The sequence below is a fragment of the Anolis carolinensis genome, chromosome 6 (assembly GCF_035594765.1).
Source record: "Anolis carolinensis isolate JA03-04 chromosome 6, rAnoCar3.1.pri, whole genome shotgun sequence".
Classification (NCBI taxonomy): Eukaryota; Metazoa; Chordata; class Lepidosauria; order Squamata; family Dactyloidae; genus Anolis; species Anolis carolinensis.
In genome coordinates, this window is record NC_085846.1 from 81,204,007 (window position 1) to 81,230,980 (window position 26,974).

Consider the following 26,974-nt stretch of genomic DNA (forward strand, 5'->3'; position numbering starts at 1 on the left):
AGAATCACTGAATTGTTGTGAGTTTTCCAGGCTGTATGGCCATGTTCCAGAAGCATTCTCTCCTGAGTTGTTGTATGTTTTCCAGGCTGTATGGCCATGTTCCAGAAGTATTCTCTCCTGACATTTCACCCACATCTATGGCAGGCATCCTCAGAGGTTGTGAGGTAAAGTAGTGTCTCACTTATCCAACATAAATGGGCCGGCAGAATGTTGGATAAGCGAATATGTTGGATAATAAGTAGGCATTAAGGAAAAGCCTATTAAACATCAAATTAGGTTATGATTTTACAAATTAAGCACCAAAACATCATGTTATAAAACAAATTTGACAGAAAAAGTAGTTAAATATGCAGTAATGCTATGTAATAATTACTGTATTTACGAATTTAGCACCAAAATATCACGATGTATTGAAAACATTGACTACAAAAATGTGTTTGATAATCCAGAACGTTGGTTAAGCGAGTGTTGGATAAAGTGAGACTCTACTGTATATTGGAAAACTAAGCAAGGGAGGTTTATAAATCTGTGGAAGGTTCAGGATGGGAGAAAGAACTCTTGTCTGTTCGAGGCCAGTGTGAATGTTGTAACTAATCACCTTGATTGGCATTTAATGGCTGCTTCCTGCCTGGGGGAATCCTTTGTTCGGAGGTGTTAGCTGGCCCTGGTTGATTCATGTCTGGAATTCCCGTTTTCAAAGTTTTTTTTTAATTTACTGTGTATTCTGACATGATAGTTACTAGAGTGGTCCAGCATTTCTGTGTTCTCAAATAATATACTGTGTCCAGATTGGTTCATCAAGTGCTCTGCTATGGTTGACTTTTCTAGTTGAGTTACCAGTATTAAAAAAAACTCTAAACAGTAAATAAAGAAAAACACTCTGAAAACAGAGCAATTCCAGACATGAATCAATCAGGGCCAGCTAACACCTCCAAACAGTAGGATTAAACCCTTGTGCCGGCAGGACTGATGACTTGAAGGTTGGGTTGCTGACCTGAAGATTGCCGGTTCGAATCCAACCCAGGGAGAGAGCAGATGAGCTCCCTCTTTCAGCTCCAGCTCCATGCGGGGACATGAGAGAAGCCTTCCACAAGGATGGTAAAAACATCAAAACATCAAGGCGTCCCCTGGCAAATGTCCTTGCAGACGGCCAATTCTCTCACACCAGAAGTGACTTGCAGTTTCTCAAGTCACTCCTGACACGAAAAAAACACCTCCGAACAAAGGATTCCCCCAGGCAGGAAGCAGCCATTAAATGCCAATCAAGGTGATTAATTAGAACATTCACACTGAAATTTGTTCTTTCTTGGAAACAGAAATGCTGGGGTTTAAGCATATGAAGTATATATTTAAAACAACTTGGAAGTTGCAGAACTATTGCTCTAGAGAAATAAACTCTACACTGAATGGATTGTCTATGACAGTAGTCTTGGAAAGCGTACTGTAGAGGAAATGTACCGCATTATATGAACTAAACGCCAGATTTGTTAAACCAGAGGATGGATTTTAAAATTTTATTTGTCAGACCACAGGTTTCTTATAACGTAAATTATAATATTGGCTAGTAATGGCAACAAAAAACAGTACCAAAGAATAGCAAAAGAAGCAGATTTTTTCAAAAACCTCTCAAACTAAACCATAACAAACGTGATTAATCTACAGTGCAGATATGTGACAAGCACAGATCCAAAGGGTGTAATTTGATGCCTGATATTTAACAAAACTGTTTAGTCTGCTGTACATTTAATAACAGGAATTTGGCTTGTTCAGCTGGAGAGCTGCGCTGCAGTTATATATTAGCCGTGTTTTACTTCCATGCAATGATAACAAAAAGTGAGCAATAGGAATGAAAAGGAGTGCCGAAACAAAGACTGGCTATCACACAGCAGAAGGGTTCAAATCCCTCTCACTTTCGTGTCCTTTTTTGTATTTTGACAAAGTTTTATTTCCCCTGAGTTGTCACATCATTACTCAAGTGGATTAGACAATCTATGTTCTGGGCAACTGGGCTTTTTGCCCTAATGCCCCAGAAATCTCAAATGGGAAAGGAGGGGAGAAGGAGACTAGAAATGTAAGTGTTGCCAGAGAATGCAAGGAATGATACATCTACAGCAAGACTGCTTTGACGCACAGTTAATCCAAAGCATTAAACGCCAGTATCTAAATTCAGTAAACTTTATTGTTTATGATCATGCTCTTCAAGGGGAAGGACTTTTTTGTAGCAGGATTAAACTAAACACTGTGCACATATAATATGGATCTGCACTAAACATTTTGGAGATATGTAGTTTATTACAGGAACAGCTGTATGAAATTCTTCCAGCAGCAACAGAAACAAGTTTCTGCTTGTCCACGTAAGCAGCAATTGCAAAGCTGTGTTGTCTGAAAACTCCTATCAATGGTTTACAACACACATTGTTCATGAAGGGCATCCCAATCTTGACAACCTAAATTAGTAATATTTATGAAGCATTGTCCAAGAAATGCTAGAAAGTCAAAGCACTGAGAGCTGTCATGGTTATTATGGGGAAGGCACTCAAAACAGTTTATTTGTGGGAGATAGTATGTCCCACTGTGGAGGACTTTACTACATCAGTTGGATCCAGTAGAGAGTTTCCTTGTTATTGGCTGCTACTGGTAGGGGAATGGAAAACGTACAACATAACAGCATCACATCAACATGATTTAGATTTCTAAACCATGTTGATGGGCTGGGCTGTGTCGTAGCTGGTTAGTAGCCGGCTGCAATAAATCACTACTGATCGAGAGGTCATGGGATCGAAGCCCGGATCGGATTGAGCTCCCAACCATTAATAGCCTAGCTCACTGTCCACCTAAGCAGCTTGAAAAACAGTTGCATCTGTTGAGTTGAAAATTCTAGGTACCGCTTTAGGTGGGGAGGCTAATTTAACTTACTTTATGACACTATAAAAACTGGCAGCAGCATGCAGAAAGGAATGAGGAAAACAAGTGGACAATGAAGCGGCAGCTTCCCTGTGACTGGAATCGAGCATACCCTCATGAAACCAGAAGCTGGAAAAATGTGAAATTGCTTCTGTGTCTGTCTATATGTTGTATGTCTAATAATGGTACTGAATGTTTGCCATGTATATGTGTATTGTAATCTGCCCTGAGTTCCCTTCAGGGTGAGAAGGGTGGAATATAAATACTGTAAATAAATAAACAAATAAACAAACTAGAAAGGCAACTGAAGTCGAATGATAAATCCAGCATCACTTGCCTCATTCACTGGAGGATTTTGGAATTTAAAGGAAAGTTTCCAAGTGATGCCTCTGGTCTTAAACTGGCTGTCCTGTATTTAGCCATCTTCTCTCAAGCTGATGCACAAGGAAAAGGACTCTTAACAACTCTTTCTTCAGTATGAACAGCTTTGGCACATTATATATACTCTATATACTCAAGTATAAACCTAGTTTTTCAGCCCTTTATTTAAGACTGAAAAAGCCCCCCTCGGTTTATACCTTGGTGAGGGTCCTGGTTGGCTTATATTTGGGTCAGCTTATACTCGGGAATATATGGTACATTTATTATTTTTCTCTATTATTATTGGTATTATTACATTTCTTATTTTCTCTATTATTGTTGCTACTATTGCATTTATTTTACTCTATTTTTACTATTATTATTAATACATTTATTATTTCACTCTGATCTTATTCTTATTATTCTTATTATTATTATTATTGCATTTATTATTTTTCTCTATTTATTATTACATGTATTATTTTCCTGTATTTATTATTATTATTACTTGTATTATTTTACTGTATTATTATTAAAAGGATACATAAGCACATTTACATTGAAGAAGATGAGAATAATGATTTGATCAGAGTTGGACAGTCTTATCCTAAATTTGAGCTTTATGTAAATATTCAAAAATATTTAACCTACTAATGCCTCAATTAATGTAATTTTATTGGTATCTATTTTTATTTCTGAAATTTACCACCCTCAGCTTATACTGGAGTCAATGTTTCCCCAGTTTTTGTGTGGTAAAATTAGGTGCCTTGGCTTATATTCGGGTCGGCTTATACTCGAGTATATACGGTGTATTGTGCACTTCAGTTGTTAATTCCTCTGCTCAACTGAAGGCACAGGAGAGAATGATTAAATGCCTACATTTGGAGAGGGGGGGTACTAATGTAATGTTTCAATCCAAATTGTGAACACCATGGGAGTGAAAGAACACACATAAACTGGGTTCAATCTAGATTAGAAACACCATCCTTGCAATGTGCACAGGAAAGAGGTTGTCCACTGGAACAAATAAGAAGTTTTCTCCATTGCAAGATCCCTTGGATCCACGACAGGTTGGGATTAGACCAGGATTCCCATAGGATGAAGACCCTCCTAGTCATACATCAGGGTGCCAATCTAGACACCCCACGTCATATCTTCTGTTTACATTGGGTTAAAGATCTCATTGAGGCAAATAGGAGTCTTGCTCAATACAGATTTAATTGGCAGCATATGCGAGTGAGTACAAATAATAACAGAATGAGCAGATCAATGAAGGATGGTTGGTGTGTGTGCATGAGTGTGTGACTCAAAAGAATAGTGTGTATATGTATAAGAGTGTGCATGTACTATGGCTTCATCATGTTTGTTTAGCAACCTCCATGTTTAATTCGAGTTTAACAACTACAGTACTTTCAAAGTAAGCACTGTACAATTAAACAAGAATAACACTTTCAAACCAGGAACAGAAAATGTTTCAAATTTTGTTACCTAGTGTTATTTGCTTTGAACTTCTAAAAACAGCTGGTGTATAATGATGGAAAATGGGGAGTGGCGAGTGAAAAGAAAAAATAGGGATTTAGCTACACTTAAAAACACACAAATTAGCTAAGGGGAAACTCTGGCTACTATTCTTTGCAGATACAGATGGCATGAAATAACTTGACCAGAAATAAGAGTGGGAAAGAGAGAGATGAATGTCTGCATGTAAAGCATGTCTAAAGGGGAAAGCCTCTCCCTCTCATATATCATTTCTGTATTTCATTATGAAATCTCAGAATAAACCATTTAACTTTAAGATACTTCAATATCCTGAGGGGTTAGATGGTGATGAAATGTTTTTTTAACTGGTATCTCTCTCTCTCAAAAGAAAAAAATATATAATTGTTGAAATGAGAATAAAAAGAAATTAATGCATCCTAAATTACAGCCTGCTTTTAAATTACACTGAGCTGGTGCCAGCAGTCTTCTCCCCCATGCTCTTTGGGGGCAATATGGTTCAAACTGGGAAGTTAATTCTTTGTTTTGTTATCACTTTTCAAATATAAAGTCTAAACCTAAGCATATTGAATTCAGAGTTACTATTGAGTTTAACGGTGTGTCATCTCTTTGAGTAGGTTTAGGACTAGCCTAACTATGAAAACTTCTGATGTGCTTTGTGTTAAGGATCAAGTAGGTTCCCAATAATACTATCTCCACCTGTTGTTGCCACTGCTGCTGTATTTAAGCTTAACATGAAGGCCCAGGTGCTGCAGGGAATGATGGATAGAAATTCCAAATAAACTTTTAGATCAATTGTGCAATTCACATGAAAGACATAAGCAGTCTCAATTTGGGCATTTGCTATAGAGCTAGGTTTACTGATCACTTTGTCTCTAATAAAAAAAAACTGACTTCAAGCAGCTTGTCTAAGGAGCTCTACATTCGTTCAATAGTTTAAACTATCTTTAATACAAAGGTTTTAGATTAAAATAGGAGTTGGGCAACTGTTGGGTCTGGGGCCCAAGGACCCATCAGGGGTACATAAGCTACCAAAAACTATCTTCAGAATCCCAAATTGGAATTTTTAATGTTAATAGGTAAGTTGTTGATCTCGGAAGCTTCCAGGAGAGGTAATTCATCCACTTTTTGGCATTAAAAAGATTACTGAATGCAGAATCTGAAGGGGCCATGGACTGCAAATATACTCTTAATTTTTTTATTGTGTCAGAAGCGAATATACTGTAATTTGCTTCTAATGTGAGAAAATCAGCCATCTACAAAGACACTGCCCAGAAAATGCCCGGATGTGTTACCATCCCTCTGGGAGGCTTCTCTCATGTCCCGGCATGGGAAGCTAGGGTTGACAGACGGGAGCTCACCCCATCTTGCAGATTTGAACCACCAACCGCAGGTACGGTTGGCAGGGACAAGAAACAGGGCCTTTTCGGTGATGACCCTGCGACTGTGGAACTCCCTCCCCAGTGACATCAAAATAGCTCCCTCACTCTTAAGTTTTAGGAAAAAATCTTAAGACCTGGCTATTTAAGCAAGCCTTTGGGGTTTAATATGACCAATAAGTATGACAGTACTTGTATAAGAACAGCGAAAGCAATTGGTTTAATGTTTATAAAGCTCAGCTGGCGCTAGACCTTTGATATGTTTTAATCATCTGAAAGATTATTTACAATTGATATGTATATGTTTGTACAGTTTTATAATATTGTGTTTTACTGTTATTGTTATTGTCTGAAACTGGCATTGAATTATTGCCATAGTTTGTAAGCAAAATCAAGAAATAGTTTTCTAAGATCTACAGAGGTACCAGCAGGAACACTTCAGCAAGCAAGAGTCCAAAAGTGGCAGGCAAAAACCCAGAATCTCAATCATTGGCTGATGCCGGATGAGAAACTCCCTCCTGGGCACACAGAAGACTGGGCAACCTGAAAGGCGCTGAACAAACTGCACTCCGGAGCCACCAGATGCTGAACCAACCTTAAGAAATGGGGCTACAAAGTGGAGTCCACGACATGTGAGTGTGGAGAAGAGAAAACCACAGACTACCTATTACAATGCAGTCTGAGCCCTGCCCCATGCACTATGGAGGACCTTCTTACAGCAACATTAGAGGCACTCCAAGTGGCCAAGCTACTAGTCAAAGGACATTTAGTATAATGCCAAGTTGTTTTTATAAACTTTGTGTTTTCAAATACATTACAACTTGTACCCTCGGTTCACTTCTGACACGATAAATAAATAAATAGCTTGTATGCCGCCCTGCGTCCCACTTCGGGGGTGAGAAGGGCAGGGTAGAAGTACAGTAAATAAATAAATAAAGCTTCAGGTCAGCCGTTTAGCCGGCACAAGGGTTTAACCCTTATACCTTTAATGGCCAGATGTGGGCCCAAGGCTGTCCTTTTCCCAAACCTGGATTAAAAGTAGGTGTAAATGTACTGGACTGAACCAGGCAGAACTTTGCAATATTTCCTTCAAAATAGCTAGACTCGCAATTTTAAAAGGAACTATCTGTCAAAACAACATTTGATAATATTTCAGATTCAGAACCTAAATTTGCATTCTGGACCTGCTATATATGTGTGTGTGTGTGTGTGTGTGTGTGTGTGTGTGTGTGTGTGTATGTATCTATCTATATGCAAAATGTCATGAACATTTCAAAGTTATGGGGAAAAAGTTGATTTGGGTTGTGTGTGTGTGTATGTTCCTTCAACTCACCTGTTGCTTTATGACCACCCCATGAGTTTCATAGGGATTTTGCTAGGTAAGAAATACTCACAGGTGGTTTTGATAGTTCCTTTCTATAAAATATAGCCTAGGGCACCTGGCATTTGTTGGCAATCTCCCATCCAAGTACTAACTAATGCAGACCCTGCTTAGCTTCCAAGATGAGATGGAATTGGGTGCCTTTACTTTGGTCTTTGTTTTGTCTTATGTAAGAGGTAATTGATTTTGGCAGACAGGGCTCTGTTATTATAATACCATAGCTGTGAATAAAGTACCTACTGCCAAGCAGTAGAAAAACAACAGTTCTACTTTATCTGAACAGCTCTCAGTACCCAGGCTTATTTTATGTTGTGTAATGCAAAACAAACTCATTAAGCACTGCATAAAGAAGATGCCCTATGGGATTAATGCATTAAGCCTTTATACTTCTTCACAATTACATTTCCACCTTCTGATGTGTGTTCACCTGTGGCATTTTGGCAGTAATCTGACAGCATTTCCTGTATACTGGCTCACTACAAGTAATGAGCAATCTGAATCATCCCCTGGAAGCTAGTCTTGTGTTGTACAGTTTACCTTTACTCTCCCCTACTTGGAGTCAGTTTTTACAAATGTAAAATTCACAGCGTAGAAGAGACTTGCTTTGGACAAAGCAAGAGTCGCAAGGTAAGCCAAAGAAAATAAAAAAATATAAACTTGACATTGACAAAACAAAGCCATTACAATACAGGCTGGAAGTATAGGAGTACATGTTAAAACAGCTCACCTTCTTCAGAGGTTAATTGCTTGTTCTCTGAGCCTTAAGCAAAGGTAAAGGTTTTCCCCTGACATTAAGTCTAGTCATGCCCAACTCTTGGGGTTGGTGCTCATCTCCATTTCTAAGCCAAGGAACCAGTTTTGTCCATAGACACCTCCGAGGTCATGTGGCCAGCATGACTGCATGGAGCACCTTTACTTTCCCACTGGAGCAGTACCTATTGATCTACTCACATCTGCATGTTTTCGCATTGCTAGATTGGCAGAAGCTGGGGCTAACAGTGGGAGCTCACCCTGCTCCCCAGATTCAAACCACCAACTTTTCGGCTAGAAAGTTCAGCAGCTCGGTGGTTTAATCTGCTGTGCCACCAGGGGTTCCCTTCTCTGAGCATTAGCAATTTTCGAAAGGCATTGTCTACAAAGGGTGGTGGGCAAAGGGTGGTGCATGGCACTCCCACCACTGCTAAGGCACACTTTAAAAATCAGAGCTAGAAATCTCCCTAAGAAAGATGCTAGTCAACTGTGTTATGGATTTCCCCAGATCAGTTCCGCCTATCCCTCAAAGTGTGCATGAGTGCCGACTACATGACCTTGGAGGCGTCTCTGGACGATGCCAACTCTTCGGCTTAGAAATGGAGATGAGCACCAACCCCCAGAGTCAGACACGACTAGACTTAATGTCAGGGGAAAACCTTTACCTTACCTTACAATTGTAGGACTCCCAGATACACTTCTTTGCCACATCTGAGTGGATTTGAGACTAATGCTCATAGAACTTGCTAGTGTTACTATAGTTCCCACAGCTCCTAGTCAGAATGGTCTGCAAAATTCTAAAATTCCCCAAAATAACTTTTTCAGCTTAGCAACAACCTTCCCTTTAAAGTGAAGAGAAAGAAGATGAATAAAAACATCACCCATCTGCTACTAAGAACACACACTCACATTTGAAATGCTATGAAATTCCCTTATTCCTTCTACTGTGGATGAAGACAGGGAAGGAGAGGCAGTGAAAGACTTTTATACAACTCTATAAACTATCTATTTCATTCAAACTGAGTAGACTCTCAGTTAATCATAACTCAAAGCAACCAGACATCTCAAGGGACTGGTAAAAAAATGAAGAAATAATACTTTAATTTTTTTTTTAAAAAAACTGTTTTTATAAAACAGTAAAACAGTGTTACATTAACTTAGGTTTGCCTTTATTTGTATTTATATTAGTATAAAGTTAATACAGAGTTTATGGTCAGGTATAGTATGGAGTATAGTATTAAAAGGTAAAGGTTTTCCCTAGTCGTGTCCGACTCTGGGGGGTGGTGCTCATCTCAAATTCTAAGCCGAAGTGCCGGCATTGTCTGTAGACACCTCTGAGGTCATGTGACTGGCATGACTGCATAGAGCACTGTTACCTTCCCACTGCAATGGTACCTATTGATCTACTCATATTTGCATGTTTTGAAGTTGGCAGAAGCTGTGGCTAACAGTGGGAGCTCACCCTGCTTCCCTTTCGGTCAGCAAGTTCAGCAGCTCAGCAGTCTAATCCGCTGCACCACCAGGGGCTCCATGGAGTATAGTATTCTTTAGGCCCATTTTAAATAACAACTCTCAAGCAACCAGAAATTGCATATATCCTGCATGGGAAACTACTAATACCAATGGGTGCTGGTTAATTGAGAGTCTACTGTATAGGGAATGGAGATGAGGTAACAACAGTTTAAACATAAGAAAAATAAAGTTTGGACCAGGCAAAGCAATCACCAAATCCAACATTCAGTACCTCCTAGCAATTAACATGATGCTTAAGAGAATGGAATATGAGAGCCATTTAACCTTACTGTTTCCTAGCCACTGTTAGTTATTCAAAGGAAAACTGTACATAGTATGTGGCCATCATAGGTAGTAGCCCTTTACTCCCCGTTTTAAACTTATCTGGTGTCCTTACATCTTAGTGAATTGCAGAATTGAACTCTCTCAGCACCAAGCACAATCTAATCTACCACACCGTTGTGCTTTTCTGAATCTAAAACAGACACAAGAAGTGAGTCAGTCGTGAATGCCACCTTCAGTTCACTAGAAGAAAAGTGGAATATAAATATAACTTATAAATAAATGAATGTGCTGCCATGTCACAATGTGCTATTGTTTGTCAATCCTAAAGCTCCCATCTTTCAATTTCATTTGGTTCTTAGATTCCAGGATTAAGGAGAAAATTCTCTCCATGTCTTGGATTACGTTTTTTGATCGTACCACCCATGCCCTTATTTGTTCCAAGGGAACTACATGCAGGATTTGGTTATTATTTATTTGTTTTCAATTGCTTCATTTTACACAATGGAGCTGCAAAGTTTGCATTATATATGACAAAAATCACACAAAGGTGGCTAAATAGTTTTTTTTTCCTGCAGGGTGGTTAAAATACATCTGGAAAATGATATTTTTAGTAGAAACATTGTAGAATGGAAAGGGGTTAAGAACTCTTTCCCCATCCAACCAGTTTACAACCACTACAGCTGCACTGTTAAACACACATTGGCAATAAACGACACATAACTAAGCATCGTATGACTCTCCCACACAGAGGAAGGCCAAGTATATGCCTATTACAGTCAGTCCCCTACATTTGTGATAGTTAGGGTTGTATGACCCTGCCTGCGGAAATGGAAAAACTACAAATATTGTAAGATCTCTGGCATACATGCTACAGGATACTTTCCCACCCAACAGTCCAGGCCTATCTCCATCCATCACTCTAGATTTTAAACCCATTTCCCTCTGATCACCTCTTGCCTCCCTCCATTTGCTGTCCACCACCACTCCATTGCTTAAGCCAGTGGTTCTCAACCTGGGGTCCCCAGATGTTTTTGGCCTACAACTTCCAGAAATCCCAGCCAGTTTATCAGCTGTTAGGATTTCTGAGGCCAAAAACATCTGGGGACCCCAGGTTGAGAACCACTGTCTTAAGCTGAGGCTTAAGCCAGACAAGACAAAGGTCCTGATCAGTTGCAAAGCTGATTGGGGTATAAGGTGGCAACCTGTGCTCGATGGCGTTACACTCCCCCGAGAGCACAGATCCGCAATCTGGGGCTCCTCCTGGATTCAGCATTGATGCTGGAAACTTAGGTGTCGGTGGTGGCCGGGAGGGCCTTCGCACAGCTTAAACTTGTGCGCCAGCTGCAACCGTGCCTTAAAAAGCCTGACTTGGCCAGTGTTCCACGACTTAGTTATGTCTAGAATGAACTACTGTAATGCACTCTACGTGGGGCTGTCTTTGAAGAAACTGCAGTTAGTGCAAAGCAGACTACTAACTGGAGCTAGCTTTAGGGAGCATACCATGCCCCTTTAAAAGCAGCTCCACTGGCTTCCGACAAGTTTCCAGGCCCAGGTTATCATCTATAAAACCCTATACACTTCGAGTCCAACCTATCTTCAATAGCAACACAGACTTTTAGATCTGCCAGGGAGGTCCTTATCTCAGTCAAACATGGTTGGTGGGGACGAGAGAGCCTTCTTGGTGGTGGCTCCCCGACTCTGAAATACCCTCCCTAGAGTTATTAGGTTAGCCTACACTCTCCAAGCCTTTCGAGCTAATTTAAAAACATGGCTTTTTAGACAGACCTTTGACCTTGTATAATCTATAGTCAGATTTGAGGATCCACCAGTTGTTTCACTCTGCACTTTGATTTGTTACTACAGATAGCCTGCTTTAATCACAAGTTCTAATGCATTTCAGAAATTTTATAATTTTATCAGATTCGATTTTATGTGTGTTTGTCATTTTAAAACTTTTGTTGCTGTTTATATGCTTATGTATGGTTTGTTTATATATGCTTCTGTGAGCTGCCCTGATTCTCTTCGGGGTAATAGTGGTGGGGTATAAATAATAATAATAATAATAATAATAATAATAATAATAATAATAATAATAATAATAATTATTATTATTATTATTATTATTATTATTAAAAGGAAAGGTTTCCTGACGCTAAGTCCAGTCATGTCTGACTCTGGGGGTTGGTGCTCATCTCCATTTCTAAGCCGAAGAGCCGGCGTTGTCCGTAGACACCTCCAAGGTCATGTGGCCGGCATGACTGCATGGAGCGCCGTTACCTTCCCACCGGAGTGATACCTATTGATCTACTCACATTGTCATGTTTTCGAACTGCTAGGTTGGCAGGAGCTGGAGCTAACAGCGGCCGCTCACGCCGCTACCAACAGCACTAGCCTACCATTCCCTTCTCACCAGATTTTAAAACCATTCCTTCATCATGTCGTCGAAGGCTTTCATGGCCAGGATCACAGAGTTGTTGTATGTTTTCCGGGCTGTTTCCCGAATGTATGGCAGGCATCCTCAGACGTTGTGTGGTATGGAGAAACCTCACAACCTGAAATTCCTTCATCTCTCCATCCCCCACTTTTGCACAACGAAGTTATGAAGGAAGGGATTTAAATTCTGGTTGAGGCTTCATGGTAGGAAGGTGGAGAAGAGAGAGATAAAGGATGGGATTTAAAATTGGAATGATGCTTTGTGGTGGAAAGAAAAGCAAGGGAGAAATGGAGGAAGGAGTTTAAAATCTGGATGGTAGAAAAATAGAGAAGAGAGGCCAAGGAAGGGATTTAAAATGTGAATCAAGCTTTGGCGGGGAAAGAAGGGGGAGACAAAGGAAAAGGTTTAAAATCTGGATGAGGCTTCAGGCTGGAAAGGAGGGAAAGGGAGTGAGGTGCTGCCGCAACAAAGCAACAAAGAGGAAGAGGAGAAACAGAAGGAGTGGAACAAGGAGGTTGGCTTAGTTTTGCAGCAGCTACAAACTCGTGAATAAACAAATCTGTGAAAGATAAACCTTCAAATGTGAGGGGCGAACTATAATGTTCACTTATTTTAGCACATAGCAAAATACCCCAACTTTGTCAACTTTTTTTAGACGTAGATAAGAGAATGTGAATTTACCAGGATCTGAAATATGGCATGAGTGCTTCTGTTATGTACATGGTAACAACCAAAGAATGCAACTGCATCCATCTACATCAGCAACAAAGCTAGCCAGCTGGTTGCTTTTCTTGTATCTGTCTTCTTACCTGATAGCATGTTATCTGTTTTCAAGGAAGGAAACTTCAAAGTCATTTCATGTTTGTGCCTGTGAATCATCAGATGATCTTCTGTCGGAAAACGCTGTTGGGCAAACCCAGAAGAAAAAAGGCAAATCATTTCTGAAATATATTTTAGGGCCAATAGGCAGGACTTTTTTTCATTTTTAAAACCATTAATATGACAAGGTAGCACTGTAGAGACAGGTGGAATGTAATGCTACAGGTAAGAAAGAGTAAAAGGAATCCCCATTCATTATTCAAGTCTTGCACTAGAAGGTACATATTTTCCTGTAATGATAGCAATAAAGAGACTTGAAAGAGTATTGCTCCAGTTTTTTTCTTCTTCTTGAGAGTGCTTTTTTTAATTTAGTTTTGTTTAGTTTGTCTGTGGAAATAGAAATGGCTTATATATTCGTTTCTGGAAACAAATGTTATACATATTGTATAATACAGGCAGTCAGCAAGGTATGAACAAGAATGTATAAGTCAGAACAAGTATATTTTTAAGTGTAACTCCTGCCATCTGTGTGTGTATGTATTTCTGTGTGTGTGTGTGTGTGTGTGTGTGTATACACACACAGTATGTGTGTGTATATATGTGTGTGTGTGTGTGTAAAGGTAAAGGTTTTCCCCTGACGTTAAGTCCAGTCGTGACCGACTCTGGGGGTTGGTGCTCATCTCCATTTCTAAGCCGAAGAGCCGGTGTTGTCCGTAGACACCTCCTAGTTCATGTGGCTGGTATGGCTGCATGGAACACCATTACCTTCCCACTGGAGCTGCACCTATTGATCGACTCACATTTGCATGTTTTTGAACTGCTAAGTTGGCTGAAGCTGTGGCTAACAGTGGGAGCTCACCCTGCACCCTGGATTCGAACCGTCAACCTTTCTTTCAGCAAGTCCAGCAGCTCGGTGGTATGTATATATAACTTTGGATAGCAAAGCAAAGGGTAAACTATCTCACTTTCCATCCCTGTGAGAATTGGATTTTGAAAAATGTGGCTTGTTGTGGAAACAAGGATTGGAGATAAAGCTTCAATAGAGACACCTGTTGCCCATGATAACTCTTTCAGGAGTGAATTTCCCTTCTTAGGGGTAAATTTCTCTCACTTCCTGTTGTCTCGTCCCTTTTCTTAACTAAGAGTCATTGGTTTGTAACTCGGGGACTGCCTGTATGATTCTGTATTCTGTCATGTGCTCTTGAATTGCTGGTAAATCCAGTCCTGTCCAGTGTCTTTCTTCTTAAAAAAACAACCTAATATTTTCAATAATTGCCTTAAATCACATAGATTTCCTATTTTATTCCATACTAATTAATCTGAGTAACAGTCCTTTTCAAAATGATGAGCACAAATGGGCTGACCCAATCTAGGAGGCTAGAAAGTTATTTACATATTACAGGTTCTTTTCCTCACAGTCTGTTATGGTGCATCGCAGAGTAAAGATTCAAAAAGTTATTTATAGATGGCTGGCCATGATGGTTGGGGGATTCTAAGTTTTATAGTTAAAAAAACAACTTTTCCAACAAAGCAATCCCAGGCAGACAACAGAAGAGTGATGAAGTGGGAGATAGGATTGCCATAATCAGCACATATAAGTGGTCTGATCCTGAGGCCTTATGACAGAATGGATGGCCTGCAAATCAAACTGATTTAAAAGCACTCCATTCCTTACACCATCCAGACAATGTTAATTTGTGTTCTATCTCTGTGCCCTATGGTTTAGGTGGCAAAATGCATTCTAAATTGACTATTTCCCACTCAGCATACATGTTCCATACGGTTTGAAAAAAATCATTTAAATTCTTCATACAGTTAACAGCTGTGCTGTTTGTGGGTTTCTGGGATTTATACTACAAAATAATCACTTTTTCAAGACCTTGCAAGAAGAAATTTCCAGAAATATGAAACTGAACAATTATATATTTCTGTACAGGGGTATAGAATAGTGATGGGGTTGGGGAGTGAGAAGTAAAACACTATAATTAAGTTATAAATTATTATCAGATACTAGTTAATAAGCCAGTATATATTATGCTACAGCTAGACTTGGTTTACATTCCTGCTGATTCAACTCACCTGTGAGCAGCCCGGGGCACTGCAGACAAAAGGCCTCTCCTGCTCCAAATTCATCTTTGATTCCTCATAAATCTATATTTAAAGGGGAAAGGAGGGGGAAGGAATTCATAAATATACAGACACCTATAACTTCAGGAAATATGGAAAGTATAGGCCAGCCTTCCCCCACCTGATGCCCTCTAGATGTATTGAAAAATGTTGGCTGGGAATGATGGAGACTGTGGCAAAACACATTTTGGGAAGCATTCATTGGAGGAAGAGTTACATAACCTTTGCTCAAACATAACACATAGAAAACTTTGCCACTTTCCCTTTATAACTCTTAACAGTGCTACAATCAGGCTTCCTATTGTGTGTTTCTAATGTCCATCCAGAGTAAAAGCACTATATGCACTTACAAAGAAGACAAAATTAGCCTGTCAAAAGAAATTCATTTAGGAGAGGAATCACTCTCAATGTTGCTATGCCATTCAGAAATGTCATGAATCAATTTAACCTTTTGCATTTTCTGGTGATTATCATTTCAACCATATTGCTTTAAGGGTTTGTTTTAAAATGCCACAATAGCTGATTGTAGTGATTATTCTTTCTTTTTTCACTGTTTATCTATTTTTCATATTCATATGGAATCCCTATGAGGGATTGGTTAACAGTCGGAACATCTACCATACTACCATATTTTATTGTATTTTCTTCTCTTTTTTTTCTTTTTACTAAAATTCTTTCTAAAGTAAATGTAATGTTACAAGTGGTAGCAGAGTGCAATGACCTCTAGCTACTTTAGAAAGTAACCTTCAAGGGCATTTTGAGAGTGATTTCACAAGATTTAAAGGAACAGCAAAGGAACAATCAATGCAACTTATTAATAGTACTGTTGAAAACATAGAACAAGAAATTACTGTTTAAACATCATAATGAGTAATGGGAACACGGTAATTCTAAAAAATAACTTACGTACCAGGTTCTGACTTGCAACATGTTGAAGACAGCCCCAAAGTCGTGCTTAAGATTTCATGACATCTAAATATCTTGTTTTGGCATGGACTGTCCCAATTAGTCCTTTGTCAACTTATGTTCTCTGCTTCTTTTAAAAAGTCAGTTTTTTCTCTGCTCCTCCCATTTTTCCCCTTTATCCTCAACTTACTTCAGTTATTGCAAGCTGAGTTCAAAATGCAAAAGGGAAAGGAAATGATGGGTGGAATATTTTTTTACTTCCCAGTATGCTTAGGTAAGATCAAACCACTGCAGCCTTTCCTAGCTTGTATGTTCTTCCTTATTAACTTCTGCTATTTTTATGATGCTTGATGTTTCTTGATCTCACTTCTCCCAATTTCCATCTGTGAAATGTTGTGGGATATTATACATCTATTTCACAAAGTAAAATATAATATGGCTATATACATCACAACATCATGATAATATCTGATCCAGCAGATAGGAAAACATCATGCAATGACATTTTATATTCTAAGAAAGTTTAAGCATGCTTTGAATTAGTCTATGAGAAACTTACAGTTTACATTTATCAGGAGAGGACAACCACACTGTCTTGCTTACATGCTTCAAATCTGGACCAAGGAGTAGGCGTCAAGCAAAATATCTTATGTTGTTTCCACACAGGGTTTTCTCACATTAATTAGGGTACCTAAATAAAAGAAATGGTGGTGAGAAAAGTTTTCTAGATGACAGAATCATAAGATGCATTATTAAGTAGCACCCAGGAGAGGAATATGCATTTTGGAGCTAATATTGGAGGAAAAACCAAATTGCAGGTAAGAGCCAACTCTGCTTTTCCGATTGAAAACTATGGCTGATTTTGGGGGACGTCAAGCCAGACTTGGGAAAAGTTACTTTGTTTATTACAACTCCCATTATCACAAAGGCAGTACGACCAGTGGTTATGTTCCTTTATGCTTCTGACAGAGGTACTCCAAGGCAGAAACATTTCCTGCTCTGGCAAAGTGATAATTGTTTTGAAATCCAAAAGTTTACAATTGAATATATGACACTGATAATAAAGGAGACTAGTAGGTTGTCAGTTGGCTCAGTATTCCTGAAACATATGAAGCAGCTTTAGCTTCCTTTTGCTTGTGAAATTTTAATAAGAAATACAATTCTCAAAGTAATTATGTATTGCCAAAAAAAAAAAAAAACAGGATGGAAAGAACTTGAAGAAGTTGATACCAATTCTGACAGATTTCTCATATCAACCTCAAAGTTTTAACTGATTAACTATTAACATTCTGGGTTTGAAACTCTGCGTAATGCATATTCAAGTAGTTTAATTTCATGCTATAAGATATAACACAGAAACCATTAGGTACAATTCTGCTAACAAAGAAGTATCTGGGGACAAGTCTTTACTCCTAAGATTGCCGAGAAAAGGAAAAGGACAGGAATATGGGAGAGGGCTATGGAACTGCAGTTAAGGTTAAAAGGTGTCAAAAAAAATTGAAAAGGGACTCTTGAAGGTATTGTTGAACTAAAGAACTTTTTTTTAAAGAACATAAGCATAAAAGGCTCCCTGATCCCCTTTTGGGATATTAGGTACACACCTGTGCAGCACTAAGTTCAGTATAAAGGAGATTTGAATGAACTGGAAAAAATTGTGAGTAAATTAATCCTTGACACACAGTAAAACACATGTTCTGAAACACTGATGGATTCACAGTTGAATAAAAGAGACTTAAATATCTATATCCACTTGCTGTTTGATGGCTACTGCAACATGCCAGCAACTATACACATGGACAAGTTTACAAATATTATATTGCAAAATGTTTCCAGATTATTACAGTCTCATGTAAGTAAACTGAAATGGTAGGGAATGGAATCTCAGTTTGAACGTTTCTTCAGCATTGTTCATTAAGAAAATACAGTAAGCCATCCCTCCACATTTGCTCCACTGTGGAGCATTGGAACGCATGAAAGTGGAAAAGTACAAATTAAAACATAGCTGAGTTGCTGTGAGTTTTATGGGCTGCACAGTCATGTTCCAGAAGCATTCTCTCCTGATGTTTTGCCCACATCTATGGTAGTCATCCTCAGAGGTTGTGAGGTATATTGGAAACTAGGTAAGGGAGGTTTATATATCTGTGGGAGGTCCAGGGTGGGAGAAAGAACTCTTCTGTGTTGGAGACAAGTGTGAATATTACAATTAATCACCTGAAAACTCACAGCAACCCAGTGATTCTGGCCATGAAAGCCTTTAACAACACATTAAAATTAGCTATTTTTGTTTGCCTAAGTTCTAGACATCTGAAGGTCTTCTAACACAACTCAATGATCAACTTCCACTGGAAACTAACCACAGAATAGCATGAGAGGACCCAGAGATTACTAGAGAGATACTCTCTTTAGAAATCAGATCTGCCAACATGATTGGAGGAAGTTGATCATAAGAGTCATACTGGAGAACAAAATGTTCCCAGAAAGAACATTTAATCCAGGGGTCCCCAAACTAAGGCCCGGGGGCTGGATGAGGCCCTCCGAGGTCATTTACCTGGCCCCCACCCTCAGTTTTATAATATAATATATTGTATATACATATAATATTGATAATAATATTATAATGTAATACAATATATTACTAATAATAATTCCATATAATAATATTAATTATATATTCTATATTACATATAATATTACTAATAATATTACAGTATAGTGGTATAGTTCAATAAAGTAATATATAATGCTAATATTGTGCTATGCTAATAATATAACATATTGTATGTACATATAATTTATAAGCCACTCTGAGTCCCCTTTGGGGTGAGAAGGGTGTGATACAAATGTAGTAAATAAATGCAGTAAATAAATAAATACATTTTAGACTTAGGTTCGCACAAAGTCTGAAATGACTTGAAGGCACACAACAACAACAACAACAACAACAACAACCCTAATTAACTTGACTATCTCATTGGCCAGAAGCAGGAGCACACTTCCCATTGAAATCCTGATAAATGTATGTTGGTTAAAATTATTTTTATTTTTAAATATTGTATTGTTCTTTCGTTGTTGTTGTTGTTGTTTTTGCACTACAAATAAGACATGTGCAGTGTGCATCGAAATTTGTTTGTTTGTTTTTTTTTCAAATGATAATCCGGCCCCTCAACAGTCTGAAGGATTGTGGACCGGCCCTCAGCTTAAAAAGTTTGAGGACCCCTGATTTAATCAATCCATGAATGATCAAATCTGCAAAAGTCAAAACCGCAAATGTGGTTAAAAGGTTATTTTGTTCTTCATGTTTCCAACAAGGTGTTCATGGCTTTTATAATAGTTGTACTAACAGCATGTAAAAGCATTGACAAACAAAGAAACAAAAAGCATAGTCAAAAGCAGCAGTGGTCTTCACATTATTTCAGCCCAGCTCCTCACCCCCAAGTTACCTATTACCCTTCTTGCTAGTTCAGATAAACATGATTTCTTCATTGCACACCTGCTGGAGAGGAATGGTGTGAAATGACTAAACTTTTAAGTCTTAGCATTAAAAAAAATAAAGTATCTGCAAACATTTCAACGGGTTTACTGGAAAGACTGTCATGCCGGCTTGTTTCCTGTTCCAATGTTATTCTTGAAGTAGGCTGCAGCGAGAATCTGATTTTCATCGAGTTATTATTATTTGCAGCTGTGCAACCTTCCTAACCTTGTTTCAAAAGTGACATTTCAGCCTTCAGTTCCAAACTGACTGAATGCAGTGCAAGTTTCAACCTTGCGATTAACCCTTGAAAAAGTGGGGGGAGGATGGCCTAGTTGTCATACAGGCATCCAGTTTAGGTTAAAGGCTAGCTTTGTGAAATATTCACTGCAATCCTATGTGTTTTCTACAGAGAATAACACATAAAGAAAGTTTCAGTAGAATGGAAAATCCCCACGGTATTTGCAGGAAAAGAACAAGGAGTATGAAACGGGCAGGAATCTAGTTACCTAAATGCCCATGTTTCCTAGCAAGTCCACGTGCCAGGCACAGTTCATGTTTGATTAAGGATTCTTCAAATGTTATGGGTCATATTATTATTATTATTATTATTATTATTATTATTATTATTATTATTATTATTACAAAGACTGGATGGTCATCTATTTGGGGTGCTTTGATTGTGCTTTTACTGCCTGGAAGAAAATAAAATTGTTCTTCATTTTAAATATTTATGTATTTATTATGTTTATTTATATCTCGCTTTTTCTCTCCATATGGAGACTCAAAGCGGCTCACAATAAAAAGCATTACAATACTACTTCGAATATAAAAATATTAAAAGAGTATTAAACCTCATTAATATTAAAAACAATTCAGGTTAAACCCATAAAAGTATATAAATTACAGCAGCCCCTGGCAACCTTAAAAACCTTTTCTTAGGTGCCTGTCTGAATAAAAAGGTTTTAGCCTGTTGCTGGAATGAAAGCAGGGCGGGGCCCATTCTGGCTTCACTGGACAGAGAGTTCCAGAGTCGAAGAGCAGCCACAGAGAAGGCCCACTCTCTCGTTCTCACCAACTGAGCTTGAGATGGAGGTGGCACCAAGAGAAGGGTCTCTCCTGAAGCTCTCAGGGCTTGGGCAGGATCATACAACGGGATGCGGTCAGCCAAATAACCTGGACCTGAGCCATCCAGGGCTTTAAAAGTAATAACCAGCACTTTGAATTGTACCCGGAAACAGACTGGCAGCCAGTGGAGTTGCTACAACAGGAAGGTTGTCCACTCCCTCTAGCTAGCCCCAGCTTTTTGGACCAGCTGAAGTTTCCAAGCACTCTTCAGAGGCAACCCCACTTAGAGCCCATTATAGTAATGCAGACGGGGTGTAACAAAGGCATGTACCACCATGGCCAGATCTTGCTTCTCAAGGAATGGGTGTAGTTGGCACACAAGTTTTAATTGTGCAAAGGCCTTTCTGGCCACCACAGATACCTGGGCCTCCAGGTTCAGCACTGAGTCTAGGAGGACCTTCATACTGCGATTTTGTGTCTTTGGGGGAGTGTAATCCCTATTCCCTGGTCTGCCTTCCAGCTGATCAGGAGTGCCTCTGTCTTGTCTGGATTAAGTTTCAATTTGTTTGCCCTCATCCAGTCCATTACTGATGACAAGCACTGGTTTTGGGTCAAGACAGCTTCCTTGGCATTAGATGGAAAGGAGTAGCAGAGTTGGGTGTCATCCGCAAATGGGTGGCACTGTACTCCAAAACTCCGGATGAGCTCTCCCAGCAGTTTCATGTATATGTTAAACAGCATGGGGGACAAAACAGAACCCTGAAGAACCCCACAGGTCAATGGCCAGGGGTTCGAACAAGAGTCCCTCAACAGCACCTTCTGGGCACGGCCTTCTAGGAAGGACTGGAGCCACTGTAAAACAGTGCTTCCCAGTCCCATCTAGTGAGATGACCCAGAAGGATACCATGGTCAATTATATTGAAAGCCATTGAGAGATCCAGGAGAACCAACAATGACACAATATTGTATTGTTCTCTCATTCTTTTGGCACTACAAATAAGATATGTGCAGTGTGCATAGGAATTTGTTAATATTCTTCATCCATCTGCTATTGGCCTGGCCTGTCTGTCAAATTTTAAAATGCAATGCGGCTTCTGTGTCCAAAGGTTTGCCTGACATATATACATTATATATAATACAGAAATATTTCCTGGAGCTCCACAAAAAACTTTTGCTTCAAAAAGGGCTCCATGGCTTTAAAAGTTTGAGAAGCCCTGCATTATGGAATGCTTGGCCCCATGTAAGCCGCCCAGAGTCCCTTCGGGGAGATGGGGCGGTGTATAAAAATAAAATTATTATTATTATATTATTATTATTGGTGCAAAAACAGCCGAAGAAGGCAACAATGGTAATTCTACTAAGAACACATTTTCTAAAAATAAAAAATCTATTGGTGTGTTCCCATAAATCAAAGCCAGCTTGAAAACAAATGACACATAACTCAGCTGTAAGCAGAGGAGAGGTGGAGTAAGCATCTTGCCCTTTTCAAGCTGCTCAGGCAAAAGCAACCTACTAGAGCCTCTCCTTGTCAGTTTCTCCTCGTTAATATATTTTGCTATCTTGAGCACACGAGTTGCATGATGTGTCACAGTTATCATATTTGAAATGATGAGTAGGGTATGCAAGCATCTTTCCTTTTCATACTGAATTTTCATTTTGTTTATCCTCGGGCATTCTTCAGCCCTCCTACCTCCTCATATGTACCTTTCATCATCACAGTCTGGTGTAGGTCACTGCCAACAAGAGCTCATACACACAAATCAATTCATTTCTCAAGCACCAAAATAACTGTTTATTTATTTGTACATCAGCTTGTTAATCTACAGGCTTACCTAGCTTTCTCTGAGTTCAAAACACAGTAAAGAAAGAGTTAAAAACAAACTCAGTTATTACCAGCTTCTTCCAGCCTGACTAAACCCTCCCACCAATTTTCAGGATCATTGCAATTAAATGGAGTATGGTGTTTTCCTTTCTATCCAGCTGAAGTGCTTGTTTTAAAAACAGCCGGCATCAAGATTTCCACATGTACACATACAAGATTCATTATTACACTTGTGGCTGTTTATGCTGCTATGGTAAACGGTCTGTCGCCCATATTTTCCTGGATTAAAATATTTCCAAATGGGTCTGGATAAAGAGAAGAAATCCACATCTGGGGCTCCCTAAACAGTTCTACCATGATCGATGGCTGGGACTTAAATTCTCAGTGGTGATTTAATGGAAATGTCTGCAATTAAATCTAAATGCTAGGAATATATCGAAACACAATTGAATAGAAATCTGTGTTTATTGAAAATGAAGGACCTTCTTGTGGCGGATATCTTCTTCCAAGCTGGACTTGCATTTCCAACCTTAGAAATCCTACCATTCACCTTGCCCTTGTGTCTCCACTTAACAGCTTTCTGGATTGGATTCTTGGCTTTCAGATTGTTTCCTTAAATGTAGGCTTATGGCTATGCTATTGCATACTTTCTGTATCAATATGTGTGGCCTGACTTAAATGCAGTCTTGAAAAAGAGAATCAAAGAAAGTTTTAAAGCGGCAACAAGAATAGGTTTATTAACAAGATATGAAACTCTAATACAGTAGAGTCTCACTTATACAACATAAACGGGCCGGCAGAATGTTGGATAAGTGAATATGTTGGATAAGTGAATATGTTGGATAATAAGGGGGGGTTTAAGGAAAAGCCTATTAAACATCAAATTAGGTTATGATTTTACAAATCAAGCACCAAAACATCATGTTATACAACAAATTTGACAGAAAAGTAGTTCAATACGCAGTAATGCTATGTAGTAATTACTGTATTTACGAATTTAGCACCAGAATATCACGATGTATTGAAAACATTGACTACAAAAATGAGTTGGATAATCCAGAATGTTGGATAAGCGAGTGTTGGATAAGTGAGACTCTACTGTATGTGTTTCGTTTGTTTTAGAGTTCCTAAAGCCATATTTAGTTCTCCCTTTCGACTGGCTCTTCCGTTTCTCCTAAATCCAACTTTGTCTTTTTCAAATCCATTGTTCTCTATCAAATCAAAAACTGTTTCTATCAGCTTCAAACCCTTTTGATAGATCCCCAGCAGTTTCCTTCACAACTTCTTTGAGCTGTCTTCAAACTAAGTCTGCCCAGTGCCTCCTTTGCATTAATATGAAAAGTTTTTTGGCTTTTGGGGCAGACGGCTATAATAAGTTCATCCTCCTCATAAAAACACAGAAAACGCGAGAGCTGGCATGGTACAAATGAAAATGAACAGTCCACATAAGCAGTTCTGCAAACCAGTTCGAAGTGGAATAACTTGCAGCCACTTGTTCTGCCTTTTCCTCGAGTTACCTGCTCTATTTCCCTGATATCCTGTTGGGTTCTAAATCAATATTATAGGGCTGGAGCCTCTTATCAGGCACCATATATAACTCCCACACAAGCACACCCAGACCCCACATCTTCCACTAAACATACCTACACAGTATAAGATATAATTCCTTAAACTCAGCCCCACAACCATCTATCATACTACTCATTCATTTCACGCATTGTCTTAGTATGTCTTAACAGCCTACTAACAAATAATCCAAGGAAAATCTTAAGAAGACAACTGCCAACACCACACAAAATACTGGGAAGGTAAGGGAGCTTTCCTGTGTCACTCTTGCCTGCACAGTTTTACTCTTTTCTTACTTGAGTTCCCCCTTGTCACACAAAACTATGCTTTCACCCTAGGTCATCCATTTCTTTCATATCCTGGCTTTCACCCCTAGATTTTCTTTTATAATTTCTTCACCTGGATTACGTACACCTTAATTGGAGTCGATTTCTAGAGGATTTCCACCTTTGACATTTGGGGTGCGGAAAATACGGAAGCAGAGGTAAATGGTCATGTCATTTATACATTTAGAAAATATTGTGATTTAGGTAAATGATTCTTGCCCCATATATTGTGCAACTCATTTACCATATAGTAGGGAGAAGAAACCTGCAGCCTACTCAATATTTTGGCCAACAATTCCTGGAATCTTTTACCATTGCTGGTGTGTGGGGGGAGGGGGTGCTTGAGAACAAAATACTGAAGGGCCCCTAGTTTCCCACTGATGATGATGATGTTTATTTATACCACACTTTCTCTTCACAAAGGAGACGTAAAGCAACGTACATCAAAAGCATTTCAATACAATTTAAAATCTACAGACATTAAAGCAAAATTAAATATTCAATGATATTTAAAATATCACAGTTTAAATCCATAAAAACTGATTAAATACATATTCAAAGCTAAACCACAGCACCCCCCACTTGATCTTTAAAACCTTATTCTTTAAAAGCCTGCCCGAATAAAAAGGTTTTAGCCTGCTGCTGGAAGGACAGCAATGAGTGGGCCATTCTGGCTTCCCTGGGCAGGGAGTTCCAGAGTCTCGGGACAGCCACCAAGAAGGCTGTCTCTTGTTCCCATCAACTGAGCTTGAGATGGAGGTGGGACTGAGAGAAGGGCCTCTCCTGAAGATCTCAGGGCCTGGAAAAGGTTTGTACAAGGAAATGTGGTCAGCCAAATAGCCTGGACCTGAGCAACCTAGGGCTTTAACGGTCCTAACCAGAACTTTGAATTGTACCTGGAAACAAACTGGCAGTCAGTTAGCAACCTAGCAGAAGCTCTTTGGACCAGCTGAATTTTCCAAACATTCTTCAAAGGCAGCCCCACATAAATCGCATTACAGTAATCCAGACAGGATGTACCACCATGTCCAGATGTGGCTTCTCAAGGAACGGTTGGCACACAAGTTTTAATTGTGCAAAGGCCCTCCTGGACACCTCAGATCCCTGAACTTCCAGGTTCAATGCTGAGTCTATGAACCTACGCGATCTCTGAGATTTTCCAGGAAGGTCCTCCTCTCGTTTCCAGCCTCTTCACAACTACGTCTTGTGGGGACGAGAGAGAGGGCCTTCTTGGCAGTGGCTCCCAGACTCTGGAACTCCCTCCCAAGAGAGATTAGGTTAGCTCCTTCACTATCTTCCTTCAGGAAACAACTAAAGACTTCGATGTTTCCGTTGGCCTTTGGTGAGACAAGCATTAGATCATCAACCCCAGACGGTATTATCCGGTATTTTATTAGGCCCCTAGTTTTATTATCTATGCATTTTATCTCATCATTGTACTCTTGCATAGATGTTTCAGTTCCTCCACCTATGTAGACGACAGAACTGTACTTGGTGGTTCACTGATATTATTAACTATTATTATGAAGGCACACTGGGAGAAATGGCTATCTATAGGTCTGGCTACCCAAGCGGCGTTCGGTTTACCCTTTAATTATACCTCAAACCCCAAAGTAAACACACTTGCAGCTAGTTACAGATAACCAAAAATACGTTTATTGAACACAGGAAACAGTCCTTTTACTATATTAGAAATAATATGAGGTAAAATTGCTGAAATTATAAAGAAATAAAACTATGAGGTAAGTACAAGGCTATGATAAGCACTATCTATAATGGTAAGTACCATAAGCTATGAGGTAAACTATCAGCTTTGCTATCTTTGAGGTAAGTACCTAAACTATGACCTATGTGGTAAGTACCTAAACTATGACTTAAGTGGTAAGTACCAGCTATAGTGAACTATCTATAATGACTATGAGGTGAACTATAAGGTAAGTACGTGATTTATGTTGCCTGTTTGAATTTGCCAGGTCAAAGAACCCAGACTAAATTCTAAGACCTATCTCTAAGAGGTTTTTCTCAGGAATCCAAAAGGAGGGAAAAAGGCCTCTAGAGATTAGCTCCCAGGCTGACCCAATCTCATCCAAACCTACAGGGGAGTCCCAAGCTCCACCCCCAAAACAAGAGCCAATGGAACATTCCACCCAAGAACAGCAAAGCAGGAAATAAGCAGGGGATAGGAAACCAAGCAAGACATCACAATTATAATATCTCTGTTTTATATTGTACAGTAGAGTCTCACTTATCCAACACTCGCTTATCCAACGTTCTGGATTATCCAACGCATTTTTGTAGTCAATGCTTTCACTACATCGTGATATTTTGGTGCTAAATTCGTAAATACAGTAATTACTACATAGCATTAC

General features: G+C 39.1%; 1 protein-coding gene across 5 annotated transcripts in view; it reads right to left on the reverse strand.

Moving 5' to 3' along the window:
* creb5 (cAMP responsive element binding protein 5) overlaps positions 1 to 26,974 on the reverse strand; it is a 323,604-nt gene that overhangs the window by 239,217 nt on the left and 57,413 nt on the right. For 3 of the 5 annotated variants that reach the window (XM_008117034.3, XM_008117035.3, XM_062958231.1), the window contains exons 2-4: positions 16,914 to 17,045; positions 15,401 to 15,472; positions 13,312 to 13,405 (exon numbers count right to left, since the gene is read on the reverse strand). In XM_008117034.3, coding sequence (XP_008115241.1) covers positions 13,312 to 13,405; positions 15,401 to 15,454 — 148 coding nt within the window. In that variant the 5' untranslated portion in view covers positions 15,455 to 15,472; positions 16,914 to 17,045. Of the gene's footprint in view, positions 1 to 13,311; positions 13,406 to 15,400; positions 15,473 to 16,358; positions 16,595 to 16,913; positions 17,046 to 26,974 lie in introns of those variants that run through there. The other 2 variants (XM_008117037.3, XM_016996013.2) reach the window with 2 other exon arrangements.